This window comes from Microcaecilia unicolor, chromosome 6 (genome assembly GCF_901765095.1).
Source record: "Microcaecilia unicolor chromosome 6, aMicUni1.1, whole genome shotgun sequence".
Classification (NCBI taxonomy): Eukaryota; Metazoa; Chordata; class Amphibia; order Gymnophiona; family Siphonopidae; genus Microcaecilia; species Microcaecilia unicolor.
The window spans coordinates 288,636,759-288,653,041 of NC_044036.1; the positions used below are offsets into that span (position 1 = coordinate 288,636,759).

Sequence of the window (16,283 nt, forward strand, 5' to 3'; positions counted from 1 at the left end):
TAACCTATAAATATTGTACAGGCCCCTAATTTGCTGTTCAAAATCAATGATTTTTAATTTAGGATGTGGTATACCATCAGTGGCCTGTTTAATGCCATTCTGGGACCATGATTGGAAAACAAACATAGTATTAGCCTGATTTGCTTCTCCTGCCCTGTATAAAACAGGGGAAGCAGTTTCCTCTCTTCTACTTAAACCATTAAATCATCTTCTTGTCTAGTAAGTTAGCCTGATCTAGCTTAGAGTTCCCCACCTGTTTCTTTTTATTAATGTCACAATTTCTTTTATATGCTTGTATATACCAATTTTGTGCTTGTTCTAGTCCATTTTTTTCCTGTTTTCTTTTGTGACTCTTTTCATATGCGTCAAGATTTCTAAGCATTCATCACAAGAATTCACTGTCAATTTTCCATCAAATCCAATCTTTTTCCATTTTTTCAAATATTTTACATTTTCTGGATTCAACTTATGCATAAATTTAGCATCACCGGTTAATGCTTTGTCATGATTTTCACGGCCATCAGAAAAACAGCATAAACAATTACAGAAACCTAATTCAAAACACAAATTTCCTATTTTGTCCGGACAATCAACAAAGACAAACAACAAAGATTTCCCTGAATCCAGTCTAGACTTTGCTGTAAGGAAAAGGACCCAGACTCCTATAAAGGACGATCCCCAGGACCACGAGTTTGCAAAACCCGGTCTGGATTCCTATTACAGCTTGAAAGTGTACACTATGTTGCCACTAGCCGTCCCAGACAGGCTGGGGAATTTTGCCAGTAGCTGTCCCAGACAGGCTGTGGACTTTTGTCAGTAGCCGTCCCAGACAGGCTGTGGTCTTTAAATGAATCCCCGATTCATTGCACACAAAACAAAAAGACAGAAACACAAAACTTACCCAGAATCCTGGCGGCTGTCTTTGGTTTAAATTTGGTTCGAAACCCGATACCAACCCCTGGTCACAGAGAGATTGGCCTCTATTTGACAGTGGTGCTCCCCGGAGGTCTTTCTGTTTAAGGACAGTTATTTGTCCATGCAATTGCAATCTCGACCCTGTAACCAGGGGGAGGGCAGTGGGTCTGGCTCTGCGAAGGACCAATATGTTAAGAGGATTTTCTGTCTTACCAAAGAAGCTTGCAGACTCTGGGTTCAGATATATATATATATATATCTTTATTGTAAACCTGTATACAGGGAGACTAGATGAACAAGAAAATCTCAGTTCACAGTCTGACTATACTGATTCACTGCAAACCTTAAATAGCCAAGAATACTGTTATCTTTACCATCACCAGCTCACCAGGTGCTGTATTTCTGGTTAAGATGAAAGACATATAAGATGAAAGAATATATAATGATCCCCTTCCTTTCTCCCTCCAGCTACTGCAAATAAAACACAACTCTTCCTGTACTTTCCCAGCTAATCAACATTCCAAGCTTCAAAGATGATTGTGGTTTATTATTTACTAACAAGCTAGTAAATGGCCTTTTGCTGAAGTAAGACTTATTTCAGTGATTACCATTCTGCAGTGAGATACAATTCTATTATCCTACAACATGTACATTCTATAACAGAGTAAGCATAATCCTAATATACATAGAATGATTTCATTTTCTCATAACACACATGCTTTTTAACAACTTTGAATAGTTTTGTATTGTCTGCAAATTGAATCACCTGACTTGTTATTCCCATTTCTAGATAATTTATAAATATGCTAAATAGCACCGGTCCCAGTTGTAAATAATTGTCACAAATTGAATGCAGTGAAAAACAGGTTCAGGCTTTCTAAGCAAACTAGGCCTGTAAAATTATAGCATCTCTCAGTCCTGATACTTCACTGAAGAAATGTGACAGTCTGATTAAGTTAATGAAGCTTGGCAGAGTTACAAAGTTGGCAAGGATTGTGTACAGCTGGACATAGGCATGCTGAGAAACTATAAAAAATAATTGGGCCAGGTGCAGAAAAGTTAAATTTGAGGATGAGGGAAGCTTGGAGATAAGAAAACTTACTAAGGTTGAAACTTCGTCATAATTGGATGAGAGATAAGAAAGTTGAGACTTGGTCATAATTGGATGTATGTGCCAATTATGATGAAATTGCAGATGGCTCATAGGGATCTATGGGACCAAAAAAGTATAAAAGGTCTGCTACCTAAGCAGTGCCTCAGAAAAGCCAGTAACCTGTGAAGGCACATGCCATGTGTCACGACGTGCTGCTCTCCCAACAGCTGAATGCCTGTACTGCGATGCCATTCTGTGTAAAGCTTGCCTTTCTGTAAGTATGAAATAAACTTATAAATCTATCCCAGTTTGTCCTTCTGATTATGGAGCTTGAGGTCAGAGTAATTAGTGGGAACACGCTAATTATTTACACAATACAGATCCCTGCTGCACTCCACTATTCACCCTCCTCTATTGAGAAAAATGCCCATTTAACCCTATCCTCTGTTTTTTGTCCAATAACCAATTCCTAATCCACAGAAGGACATTGCTTCCTATCCCCTGACTTTTTAATTTTCTCAAGAGAATCTCATGAGGCACTTTGTCAAAAACTTTCTGAAAATCTAGATAACACTACATCAACCAGCTCACCTTTATCCATATGTTTATTCACATCTTCAAAGAAATAAAGCAAAATTGGTGAAGCAAGATTTCCCTTGTCGGAACCCTTGCTAAACCCATTAAACCATGTTTGTCTACGTGTTCCGTAATTTTATTCATTATAATAGTTTCCACTATTTTGCCCAGGACTGAAGTCAGGCTTACTGGTCTGTAATTTCCCATTTCATCCCCTGGAACCCTTTAAAAAATTGGCATTACATTGGCCTCCCTTCAGTCTTCAGGTGCTACTGAATGATTTTAATGACAGGTTAGAGATCACTAACAGCAGATCAGCAATTTAATGTTTGAGTTCTTTCAGTACCCTGGGGTGTATGCCATCTGTTCCAGGTGATTTATCACTAACTTGTTGATTTGGCTCAGTACATCTTTCAGGCTCACTGAGATTTCTTTCTGTTCTTCTGCAGTTCCTCTTTTCTCTGATTTGTTTTAAATTTACATAGAGCATCCCCCAGTTCTACTGTTGTTTGAAAGGGTGAATAACTGCCTATTAAATGCTTCTATCCACTTATGATTTTATAAACCTCTATCCTTTCCCTCTGACTTCTCTTAGCTAAAGAGCCCTAACCTGTTTAGGCTTTCCATCTTTTAAAAAAAACCCCATTGCATTCTCTGAATATTTTTTTTCTTGCTGTGCAGTACCTTTTGTAGCCTCCCTATATATATTTCAAAGGGGAGTGTTGAGAACTGCACACAGATCTCAAGGTGCAGTTTATATAGAAACATTATGGTATTCTCTATTTTTTTCTCTATTCCTTTATTATTAATTCCTAATATTTTATTTGCGTTTAGACCACGCATTGAAATGAGCATTTCACGATATTGTCTGTTATGACTCAAAGATCCTTTTCCTGGATAGTGATGCCTTTTATGGAATCGCACATTGTGTACGTATAGTTAGGATTATTTTTCCCTGTATGCTTTACTTTGCACATGTTCATGTGAACTTTCTTCCCATCTTGATTGCGAAGATAGGAGAGGTTTTTCATTTCTTTTGTTTCACGCTAAACTCTCCCTAAAATTCATGAGTTTTGTTTTGCTTTTTAAATTTTTGCCTTTACATTTTTTTATGTTCATAACAGAAAGATGAGCACGTGCTGTTGGTGTACACCTGGTGGATCTTTCACCACAGAGTTCTTGAGGAAATACTCATCCAAGAATTTGTCCTCGGAGGATCTTGTAGCAGCTAATGATGATCTCTGTTACTGTCTGGAGTGCGTGGTTGAATACCATATTGCGCGAGATGAGCTGGCTTTCCTGCATGAGGTAAATTTTTTTTAAAAAAGGAAGTGCTGCTCCTAATGACTGTTGAAAATCCTGTAGAACAGTTTACTTTAACCATATAAATAATGTGAGGTCCACATAAAAAGATCTCTCATATGTGTGAACAAAGAGGGAGGCCCATGGAAGAGGGCAGGATCAAAAGGACTCTCAGCCATTGCCCTTATATATCAAGAGACCAGCGTGTAGAGAAATATTTTGACTCTAACTCTTCCCCTCCCCTCACAAAAGCAGAGAAAAGTAAAAGCCTGGTTATTTTGATAAGTATTTAAATTAATGGAGACATAATTTGACTGTGCATCATATTGTAGTATAGGTGATGTACTGTCCTAGGATCAAGCTTATTTGGTAGATTTCAACTATTTTACTAGTTAAAACAATAAGGAAATCATTGGATGGTTGTGTATAATTGCTAATTTATATTTATAAAATTAGCAATATGTATAGATTTTGCACTGGATTTATGTATTTAAGAGATGAATTGTTAATGCTTCTGTAGTAACCTATATGATGTGCACAAATTTTTTAAGTCACTTCACGATGATTTGTTTGGTGACGTGATCAATAAATATAAGGAAATACCATTTCTTAATCACTATGAGGTTTACAGAGATTAATAGGTGGGCTTAAAAACTGAAACTTAGTGTTACTGGTATAGGTAAAATCACATGACTGTAGTAAGTGTAAGGGTGTCAGATTTTTAGAGGAATTACAGAAAACCAATCTAGAGAGACACTTTTGTTCTTAATCAAATAGTTGTTTAATGCTATACAGTGAACAGGAAATAGAGGACGTGACAAAATGCCTTCCCGTTAGGCTATATTGTTTTCATAGTAATTATTCCCTGCTGAAGGCCAAACATTTTAATACTCATAATTAGATAAGGCAGGTAAAAATAGTAGAGAATCATAATATGTACATTGATGATGATCAATACTTATATATCTTCCAACAGCTCCTAAGGAAAGAACTTGGCAACAGTATTTTCTTGCTATAGGCCTTGTGACTGTAGTTCTTCATTTGGATTCCTCCACTGTGGTGCAGTTTTAATTTCCAGAATACAGATTATGGAAGTTTCCTTGTACTAATAGAGATTTAGCACTGCTGGATTTATTTCTAGCCCATAAATGCAAAGTCTAGTTTACTGAACCAAAGTACACAGATATTTATTTCATATTGATGTTTTTACTGGCTTACATTGTCTCCTGTCAGCACAGTCCCATTAAAGTACCAACTTGCTGCTTCATCTTCTATACAACAACTATACTGTATTGGAAAAGAAGCAAAATGCCTGCTGCTTCAGTGCACTTACTATTGAATGGGACACTTGGCTGCCATTGTAAACTGTCAGAATAAATTAGTGGAATCTCGAAGAAATGCTTTTAATTTTATTACCTTATTCTGTTCTTCAGTGTTATGTGTAGTTGCTATCTGAGGAAAAAATGGTTTATCATAAATCCTATTCATCAGATTTTTTTGGAACCCTTCATTTAAGTAGCTAAGGAAAATTTCTTGTTGACATATAACCTTATGAAACCAGTTCAGAAGTGTTTATTTAATGTTATATCCCACATCTCCAGGATCTTTGGGAGCTGGAAACATCTCGTCTTGTTACCCAATTTGAGAAGTCCCTGTTTAAAGATGACGAGGATGAGGATGAGTTGCTGTTGGTGAAGAGGACAGAGAAACACGACTGTCCGGATACATAGGCTCTGATTTTGAGAACAGCCTAAGGGGTGCCACTGCTAGAAATCTTGAAATACCCATACTTATTGCTGCATGAAACGTTTGGGTAAGCAATCCCTAAATGCCAGGCAAGAGGACATCAAAATGGAAAAGGCCTCATATAATAACCAGTGCTGTATTTTGATATTGTTCTGTATGAAATAGTCTTACAAGTTTGTTTGAAAATGTTAAGCTCCACAACCAGAAAGGAGTGGAAGGAGGTTATTGCCTTTCTGATCATGTCTCAGCCATTTGTAATGGAGCAGCTTTAGCATATATGGTATAGAACAGAAAAATTGTAAGCAGATAAAGACTATATAGCCTATCCAATCTGCACATCCATACCATCTACTCTCTTATCACTCCCTTAGAGATCCTATGTACTTCCCAAGCTCTCTTGAATTCAGATACTGTTTTCATCTCCACCACTTCCACTGGTGGCCATTCCTGAATTCTCCACTCTTGAAAGTATTTCCTCAGGTTACTTCTGAGTCTGTCCTCTTTCACCTTCATCCTATGCCCCCTCATTCCAGAGCTTCCTTTCAATTGAAAGAGGCACGCCTCCTGTGAATTTATGCCACAAAATTATTTAAATGACTTCTCCCTTTCTTCCAGAGTATATATATTGAGAAATTTAAGTTTGTCCCTATTACTCTTTATGACGAAGACCACTGACCATTTTAGTAGCCACCCCCTGGACCAACTCCATTCTGTTTATATTTTTTTTAAGATGAAGTCCCAGAATTGTACACAATATTCTAAATGAGGTCTCACCAGAGACATATACAGAGGCATTCCTCTCACTATGCACCCAAGCATCCTTCTAGCTTTCGCCGTCACCTTTTCTACCTGTTTGACCACCTTAGGTCCTCACAAACGATCACACCCGAGTCCAGCTCCTCTTTCATGCACAAAAGGTATCAAACAGCTGTGCTTTGCGATAATCGCAGGAATTCAAATGTATCTTGAAGAGAGGGCATGGCCAAACATTTATAATAAAGTGAGCCAGGAGATGTCGTGATGTTGGAAAGGTCATTTGTATTGGAATGAATCCCTGGCCAAGAAACTTACAGTATATTTTGCCTATATTTGATGTGGTGTACGGTACAGTGATTCACAGGGCTTTGCTATAGAGGCTAACTGAAATAAATAATTTTCAGGTTAGGGGTCCTGTTTGTTATTATGCTTCTGTACTTTTTGAACCTATAATTGAACCATTTTTTTTCTTCCTAATTTGTTTGTTCAAGTGATTTCTCTTTTGTCTCTTTCTTCACTATGTGCCATTGTTATGCCATTTTGTCCAGGTGAACTCTGCGTTGCTGCATTGTGCAAGATGGAACAGGTGAACCAGTCCTTTCAGGTCTTTGACAAACATCCAGGAATCTATCTGCTTCTAGTGTACCCCAATGAACGGTGAGTTACCACTGGACAAAAGCAGCCCTAGAAAGCACATTCAAGAAATGAACCAGTTATGAGTTAGTTATTTGCTTATTCACCCTCCATGCACCCTATCCTGCCTCAATGGCATACCTGAGCGTCTCCAGGATCCCCAAGAAAGGGGATATCCTTTCTTTGGCAGTTACCAACTTCTCTTCTTCCCCAGAACTGAGTGACACGTTGTTAGATAGGAGGACTTGAACCCATGTCATCTGTACTGAAGTGGATAGTGGTGTACCCTGAGTCGAGGCTTCATTTCAAGACTTTTTGGCAAACAACTTGCATGTTGCCTAAAAGGAAATCCACTTGAAAAGCATACTTCTTAGATGCAGATCATTTCTTCGGGAATAGCAGGCAGTCGCCACAGTCTGTGGCATTGACTTGTCAGTTTGTATATTCTCTTCTATAAAATGGAGACATCAGTGCTTTACTTCTGGCCACAAAATGCCTGTGCGGCTGTTTGCCCTTAAACTTGTTTTTAATTTTTGTTTCAACCTTGCATCTGTGAGGAGTTTATTCTTTTAACATTTACAGAGGTATTCATCACCTACTGAATTACTGTATTTTAATAATTATTTGCTATCTGCATTTTTCCCATATTGTGCAGTGGTCATTGTTTTGATATTGGCTAAATTCAATAAAAAATATTTAGCCAGAAATGCTCTGACAGCTGGTAGGACAGTTAATTAGAGCTGACTTTTAGGCCCCCAAACATTTCTGTCTGCACAAGTGGGTTTCATCTTCTCCTAGCAGATGAAGGTAGAGAAAAAGCTATAACCTAGTGTGCTGAATGGAAAGATTCAGTATTTTCTCTGCCTCTAGCAGATGGTAAGTTGTGCTGACTGGTTGCTCCTGGTCACTCCCTACTCTGCTGGCAGGAATGTACACATGGTCGAGCCTAACAGCTGGTTGAGTGTGGAGCTGAGGTCTGCTACCCCCCAGTCCTTCTTTTAGTAACCACTAGGTGAGGCTTCAGCTTAGTCCTGCCGGACCCCCACCCCTCCTTGCCCATACACCTTGTTATTATATATACTCACACAAATAACAAGAGATAAAGACTATAAAAGTTTGGAGTGACAACTTTCATTTTGAAAGTTTTGGTACTAGAGGGTCAGTAGAATGGGACTATGCAATTTCACAACTTGAGTTTTTCATGTTCTACACCCTGGCTTTGCATGTGGAGGTGGTCCAGTTCCTGAAAAGTATGGTGCATGTGCGCCCTCCACTTCATCCTTTGTGACCTGTATCTGATCTTCTGAGTACTGGCTGAGGATCCTTTTGAACTCCTGTGGTCAGCTTCTTTCGAGGACCCTCGCACTCAAGGTGGTTTTTCTGGTGGCTATCACCTGACCCTGGAGATCTTCGAGCTGCAGGCTCTGTTTGTCGAGATCCGTATGCCTTCCTTTGAGGGAGATTTGGTCTCCCTTTGCACAACCCTTCCTTTCTTCCCAAGGTGGTGTCTTCATTCCATATGATCCAGTGGTTTGTTTGCCTTCCTTTTTTAGCAGAAGGCTCTGATCTGGCAGATGAGAGGCTACACAAGCTGGACTTCCAGCGGATGTTACTTCAGTACCTGAAGGAGTTGAATGATTTTCTTCAGTGCTTTTCCATGACCCTAGGAAGGGTCAGGAAGAAGGCTTTGATTGCATGACTATCGAGGCCACCTATATTGCAGAAATCGTCTGTTCCTCAGGGCCTGAGGGCCCACCCACACCATGAGAGCTCAGGAGTGGCCTAGTGGTTAGGGTGGTGGACTCTGGTCCTGAGGGAACTGAGTTCAATTCCCACTTCAGGCACAGCTCCTTGTGACTCTGGGCAAGTCACTTAAACCCTCCATTGCCCCATGTAAGCCGCATTGAGCCTGCCATGAGTGGTGAAAGCGCGGGGTACAAATGTAACTAAAAAAAAAGTCACATCCTGGGCAGAGGCCTAGGCTGTAGCTCTGGAGGAAATTTGTAAAAGTGACCCTATAAGTTGGCCATTCTGGCCAGGGCGTGTTTGGACTTTGGCAGAGCAGTCATTCAGGGGACTTTGTCTTCTCCCGCGCCGTAAATCTGGCTTGGTACATCCCAGTGTTCAGAACGGTACAGCCAGATGGCAAGGAAGGTGAAATTGTGTCTTACCAATGATTTCCTTTACTTTTAGTTGTCCATACCATTCTGCAACCCGCTCTTGGGTAGCTCTGCACTTTCTCTTACAGTTGAAAACTAAATAAAAAAAAAAACTGAAAAAAAAGAATTCAATTTAAACATTCCTGGAGTATTAAGGTAGCGAGTGCCACCTTGTGATGTTATGCTTGCTTGATGTTCTTTGCAAATGCAGTGGTTGGTGGGGCATGGATGTGCATTACAAAATGACCTTCTGCTATTTTGGCAGATGTATGTATACTGTATTTTTCCGTTCAGCAACACTCAGTTATGCTGGTGAAGCCACTGGCAAAGATAGCTTTTCTTACCTCTATCTGCTTGTAGGAGGATATAACAACCACTTGTGCAGAATAGTACAGCTGACTAAAAGAAAGGAAATTATCAGTTAACACACAGTTTCACCATTCTTTCCAACCCACCCCAATGGAAGTTGGAAATAATTATATTACAAGCGATCCAGAAATGTCCTGAGGTAGACATCCAGCAGGTGGTGGTGAGGCATTTCATTTTTAGCCGCCAGTGTTGTTATCCCCAGATACTCAGTGCTGGGCCGTGTCCGGGCACTGGCATTGAATATCCAGGTTATCTTTGCATGCTATCCTTATGCTATTAAGTGTGATATTCAGTACTTAACTGTCTAAGGAACACCGCATAAAGATAGGACTGTGTTTTATGCAGTCCCATTTAGCCGCTTTACTTAGGTGGTTAAGGGCTGATTCCATCCCTTGACCCCACACAAAATAGCTAGCTTTCAGTTTAGCAGTCGTGCTAATATTCCATGGCACAAAGTGCTGCTTAATATTAACTAATAGCCTCGCACAGGCAATTTAAGCAGCCATGAGCCTCATCCTGGCTGTTTAAATCACTTTGAATATCGCCCCTTCTGTCTGGGATCAAATAGGTCTGAAAATTTAATGAAATAAAACAAAATAAAACATGGAAAAGAAAATAAGATGATACATTTTTTATTGGACATAACTTAATACATTTCTTGATTAGCTTTCGAAGGTTGCCCTTCTTCGTCAGATCAGAAATAAGCAAATGTGGTAGATGACAGTATATATAAGTGAAACATCAAAGCATTTCAGTGGACAGTCTAACAGGATGGGGGTGGATAGGTGAGAGGAGGGTGAACAAACAGAGCAATGCAACTTTATGGTTTATAATGGGCTAGAAAAACCAGATCTTTAAGTCCTGTCTGTTGGGTGTCAAAATATTCAATCATTCTGACTTCAATGGTCTTACCTTCCTGTGTTGTTTTAAAGTTACCTTTCAGGATTCTTACTATGAAATCACTGGTACAGTGTTCTGGTTTTGTAAAGTGCTGCCCCACAGGGGTGGAATCCTGGCTGGCATTGGCATTCTTCATGTGATGTCTATGTAGATTAAATCTTGTCTTTAGCATCTGGCTTGTTTCTCCAATATAGCACCCTTCGTTACATTTTTTACACTGAATGATGTATACCACATTGGAAGATGAGCATGTGAATGACTCTGGGGTCCTGTGAAATGTTTTGGCATAGCTTGCAGCTGGATATATTGCAAGGATGTGTGCCATTCTCTTCTCTTTGAGTCTGTGTTGGGAGTTTACTTCTGATTAGCTTGTGTTTTAAGTTGGGTGGCTGTCAGAAAGCAAGCACTGGTGGGGATGGGAATATCTCTTTCAGTAATCCATCCTCCTGGAGTAGAGGCTGAAGATCTTTTATGATTTTTCTTAATTTTTCCAGCTCTGAGTTGTATGTCACTATAAGGGGGATTCTGTCCGTGGCTTTTTCTTTTCTTCATACTGTAGCAGATTTTCCCTGGGTGTTTTGAGGGAGGAGGCTATATTCTTGGAGATTATTTTGGGGTTGTAGCCTTTCCGTTCGAAGGATGCAGTCAGGATTTCAAGGTGTCTGTCTCTGTCCCTTGGGTCAGATCAGATATGGTGGTATCTTGTGGCTTGGCTGTAAATAATGGATCTCTTGTATGTGAAGGGTGGAAGCTGGAGTTGTGGAGGTAGCTGCATCTGACTGTGGGTTTCTTGTATATAGATGTTGTATATAGCCATCGCTGATTGAGACCGTGGTGTCCAAAAAATTGACTTTTTCTGGGGAGTAGGTCAATTTTGAATCTGATTGTAGGATGGTATTGTATTGAAGGAATAGGATGGAATGGGATGAAATGTGTACAGGGAAAAGTCTGGTGAAAAAAACACATTGAGTTTGAAAATATGTGACCTGGATTTCCAGAGAAATAAGCCCCCCTGCCCTCCAAAAAATGGTTCAATGCATTTCTGTGGGAGGAATTCCAGCTTCTGTAGCATAGAAATGTACATACATTAAAACATAGATGTTAGGAAATTCCTCCTTTCATATTGCCTCTTCCCATTCTCTATTCTCCAAAGTAGCCCCTACAACCGATCCACCACCCTCAAACTGCCTTACCAACCCAAAACGTCTCTTCCACAACTGCCCCAACCCCAACAACTACCCCCTGCAAACTGTCTCCAACATAAATAACTATCTCTCATAACTAATTCTCCATTCCAAAAAACTATCCTTTTCAACTAGTCTCAAATTGCTCCTAGCACCTAAAAACTACCCCTTCCCCATAACTGCCTTAGCACACACACATACACGTGTATGCAGAAAGGTTGAAAATAATTCCATGAGCCATGCTTTGCAAGCTTTCCTCAGTTGTTTAGATTTTTAAATATCATTTCATGCGCTGAAGATTCTCCTCACATTGGAGCCAAGGAGTTCTCAGCAAGAGTCAAAACAGGACTGGTTTTCAGGATATCCATAATGAATAGAAAGAGAGATCTGACTCGCCCCTCTTTCAGTAGTAGCTCAAGGGAAGTTACAATAAGGTACAGAAGGGCTTACAATATAGGTTTGTACCTGAAGCAATGGACAGTCAAATGATTTGCCCAGGAAGGCACAGTGGGATCAAATGGCTGTGCTTCACAATAAATTGCAACACGTGAAATGAACCTTAGAAGAGGGAATGACCTAGCATTTATCATTTGAACCAGGGCTTCCCTAACTCTTAGCCCACTGTTCTAACCGCTAGGGCAACTCCACTCTACTCACACATGTAGTATGGGAACAAGGTTGATGTTTCATAGGATGATTATCCTCAGACTGAAGTTGAGGACCCTTGTCCTACAGCAAGGTGAGGTCGCACCCATGGAACAATTCAGAGGCATTATAGTATTTTCAGTCTTATTTACTATTCCTTCCTAATAATCCTAGCATCCTGTTTGCTTTTTTGGTCGCCGCCACTGTACACTGAGCAGAAGATTTCAGCATATTATCTACACGACACCTAGATCTTGAATGCTGACCCCCAAGGTGGACCCTAGCATATGATCAGATTATTCTTTCCAATGTGTATCACCTTGCATTTGTCCACATTAAATTTCATCTACCATTTGGTTGCCTACTCTTCCAATTTCCTAAGGACTTTCAATGTTTCACAGTCGACACGTGTTTTATCAGCTTTGAATAGCTTTGTACCATTTGCAAATTTGATCACCTCACTCGTCGTCCCAGTTTCCATATCATTTATAAATATGTTAAATAGCACCGGTCACATAACTTATAAACGACATAAAATACTGTTAGTTAATGCACATTGCATAGTGCACTTATATCTGCTATTGACCTGGTGTAAATGGTCATGCCTAAATGTAGGTGTACCAGCTCAGGTTTACGCTAGTATTCTATAACAGCATCTTGGCGCACAGATGCCATGTTATAATTGGCGCTCAGAGCATGGCATCAGTGTGCCTAATTGGAGGCACCAAGTTAAAGAGTTGCTCCCACAGCTTTGTGCTTTTCATAATGATTGAGGTTTAGTACTCAGCTAATGACATTACACTACCATACCCTAGTTCAGGACAATCAGGTTGTGTTCTCTTGCTCTTTTAATTTCAGTGAATTCTTTAACGCGTGAGCCCTTCAACCTATTTATAGACAAAGAAATCAGCATCTATAAAGATTAGGTTTTAAAGGACTAATATCTATGGGGCTGATAATTAAGCCTGCATGAGGGTCAACATTTATAGAGATGCCGACTACCACAGCAGAAAATTATTCAATGCTGTTCCTAATTTGGGCACTGGCATTGTCTATCCAGGTTTCATCAGCCACTGGCAGTTATCTGAGTGCCGTCCAATATTCAGACCGGTGTGTGGTTAACTGCCCAATTAAAGTTAGAACATCTTTTTGATGTCATAACTTTATCCGGCACTTACATGGTTATTGGACTGAAAACTATCATTGGGTAAGTCCTGGTTCCACTCTGACTCCGTCCCAATGATATTCAGCAGCACTATTAAGCATCCACCCCACTTTGCTGTGACAGTATTATATTTTAGAAGTTAACATAATAGAGATTTACCGTTGAATTTAGTTCACTTCATTTTCTGCTGTCTGGCTTAAGATGTTAGTGGGACCTCTACAAATACTCATATATTTGCCTATACTGTAACAGAATATTCTGCGACTTACATTTTTATCATGTTTTGAAGCTGCCAGCTCAATTTCAAGGTCCTGAGCTTGACTCCTTTGATAAGTGATAACACATTTCTTACTGCTACAAATTTCTTGATGCATGGATGTTGTGTGTTTCCTTTCCTGTGACAGATTCAGCGATGGGCAATCCTAACAGCAAGAAACTTGGGGAAGGTGGCCCGAGATGATTACTATGATCTGCAGGAGGTTTTTACTTGCTTGTTTAAGGTCATTGAATTGGGGCTGTTTTGAAAATCCAGATATTTACAGCTTCTCTGAGATTGAGAAAGGGAAACTTATTCTCCTGCCACCACATCTTTATGACACCAACAACCAGAAAACTACTGGTTAGGTGAGAAAAGCTGCTAGCAGCAACTGTAGAGTGGGCAATAAGTTCCTGTATTTATTATTTATTTATTTGGATTTTGCTCACATCTTTTCAGTAGTAGCTCAAGGTGAGTTACACTCAGGTACACTGGGTATTTTGTATGTTCACAGTTCATGTATAGTGTTATGTGAGCTGTTAGAGGTTGCAGGCTGTTCACATCCTTAGAGGTTTCAAGAATTACTATATATGCAAGTACAAAAAAAAAGAGTTTTGAAATTTCTAATACTAGAAGCACAATTTGTATTTATTTATTTATGTAACAAACTTAGGACTTGCCCAGTTACCACAGGGTCAGGGCAAGGTACAAAAGGCATAGGCATTCTTCAGGACATAAACCAAGCAGATTGGGTCTGAACTCAGAGAAATATCTCCTGTTTAGTAATGGTCTGTCTTCAGGACAGTGTTTTTTTCTTACAAGGTAAGATGTCCATTTTTCTCTTTTAGCATGTTTCTTGTATTTCAGGTATTTGTATGTTACTCAGTGTTCTGGAGGAACAGGCTATGGATTCATTGCTTCTGGGCCCAGACAAACAAAATGATTTCATGCAGTCCATACTTAACACCATGGTGAAGAAAACTGACAGTAAGTCTGGACTTCTATGACCTTTTAATCTGTAATTGACATGCTTTTGCTTATCAATATGTAAACCAAGGGTCTTAACTAGTGGTGGCTGCACCCCCAAAGGGGTGTAGGATGAGGTCAACAGGTGTGGAGAAGGGTCTTGAAATCTGAGGCAATTTATTGAAACTTTCTAAATAGTGAAGGCAGTTATTAGGGCAGTAACTTAATAGCTGGGTAAATTCCTCAGGCTGAAAACTTCACTTAGTATTCACACAGGTACATTTTTACCAGCGGGTTTCTCCACTCCAGCTCACATTTTCAAAGGGAAACTATTTATTTGAGACTATCCCCACCAAAGACACAGAAATACATACACACATTTGTGCCATCCCTGGATTATACTACTACTACTACTACTATTAAACACTTCTATAGCGCTACTAGACTTACGCAGCGCTGTACAAATTAACATGAAAAGACAGTCCCTGCTCAACAGAGCTTACAATCTAAATTGGACAGACGAACAGACAGTTAGGGGTGGGGAAATTGCAGTGGTAGGGGTGATAAGTGAGGGTGTTGAGTTAAGAGAGTCATGGTTAGGAGTCGAAAGCAGTACCACAGTAGGAATTGGCTACTTATTCTTTGGGTTTCCCTCTGAGACCTAGATGGTCTTTTTATAATTTTTCCAGCTCTTTGTACTCTGAAATTCATTTTCTTTGCACTGGTTTTCTTATTTTGTCAAGGTTAAGAATTTGTGAGTCTAGAAAGTTTGTATACTGGCTGTTTGCAGTGGTGCTATACCATACACATAGTTAAGTGTTTTGTTAATGTTATATTCCCCTTAACACCTTTAAATAGGTTCGGAGTGGATCGCAATTCAAGATATAACCAGTGTACAAAACTGGGAGCTCACAAATTAAAAAAAAGAAACAGATTAATATGCAATAACAGCATAATATCTAACTAGAAAGCACATACTTTCTAAATAAATTTGTTTTTAAAAGTTTACAGAAAACTAAATAACACGATTGACATTTCACCGAAGTTGATAAGAGTTCCAGATTTGAGAGGCCTGATAGGAAAATAAAGCTGTAAAGTATTTTTTAGAACGTAGGCCTTTATATGAAGGGACAAACATGTTTAAATTATTGCAAGTGTCATACTTGGAAGTTTGAATTTTGATCATTGGAAACATATAACATAATTGACACGGAGAGAGTGGTGGATGCTTGGAATGCCCTCCCACGGGAGGTGGTGGAGATGAAAACGGTAACGGAATTCAAACATGCGTGGGATAAACATAAAGGAATCCTGTTCGGAAAGAAGGGATCCTCAGGAGCTTAGCGGAGATTGGATGGCAGAGGCGGGGCTGGTGGTTGGGAGGCGGGGTTAGTGCTGGGCAGACTTATACGGTCTGTGCCCTGAAAAAGACAGATACAAATCAAGGGGCTGGTGGTTGGGAGACGGGGCTAGTTCTGGGCAGACATACGGTCTGTGCCCTGAAAATGACAGATACAAATCAAGGGGCTGGTGGTTGGGAGGCGGGACTAGTGCTGGGCAGACTTATACGGTCTGTGCCGTGAAAAAGACAGATACAAATCAAGGTAAGGTATACACA

The 16,283-nt window shown here is 39.8% G+C and overlaps 1 protein-coding gene across 1 annotated transcript in view; it reads left to right on the top strand.

The window, feature by feature from the left end:
* Nucleotides 1-2,250: 2,250 nt before the first annotated feature.
* SETX (senataxin) overlaps nt 2,251-16,283 on the top strand; it is a 133,542-nt gene continuing 119,509 nt past the window's right edge. The window contains 11 exon segments of the mRNA XM_030206834.1: nt 2,251-2,282; nt 3,709-3,892; nt 5,488-5,575; nt 5,578-5,642; nt 5,644-5,699; nt 5,798-5,886; nt 6,937-7,049; nt 13,848-13,961; nt 13,963-14,053; nt 14,056-14,067; nt 14,567-14,686. Coding sequence (XP_030062694.1) covers nt 2,254-2,282; nt 3,709-3,892; nt 5,488-5,575; nt 5,578-5,642; nt 5,644-5,699; nt 5,798-5,886; nt 6,937-7,049; nt 13,848-13,961; nt 13,963-14,053; nt 14,056-14,067; nt 14,567-14,686 — 961 coding nt within the window. The 5' untranslated portion in view covers nt 2,251-2,253.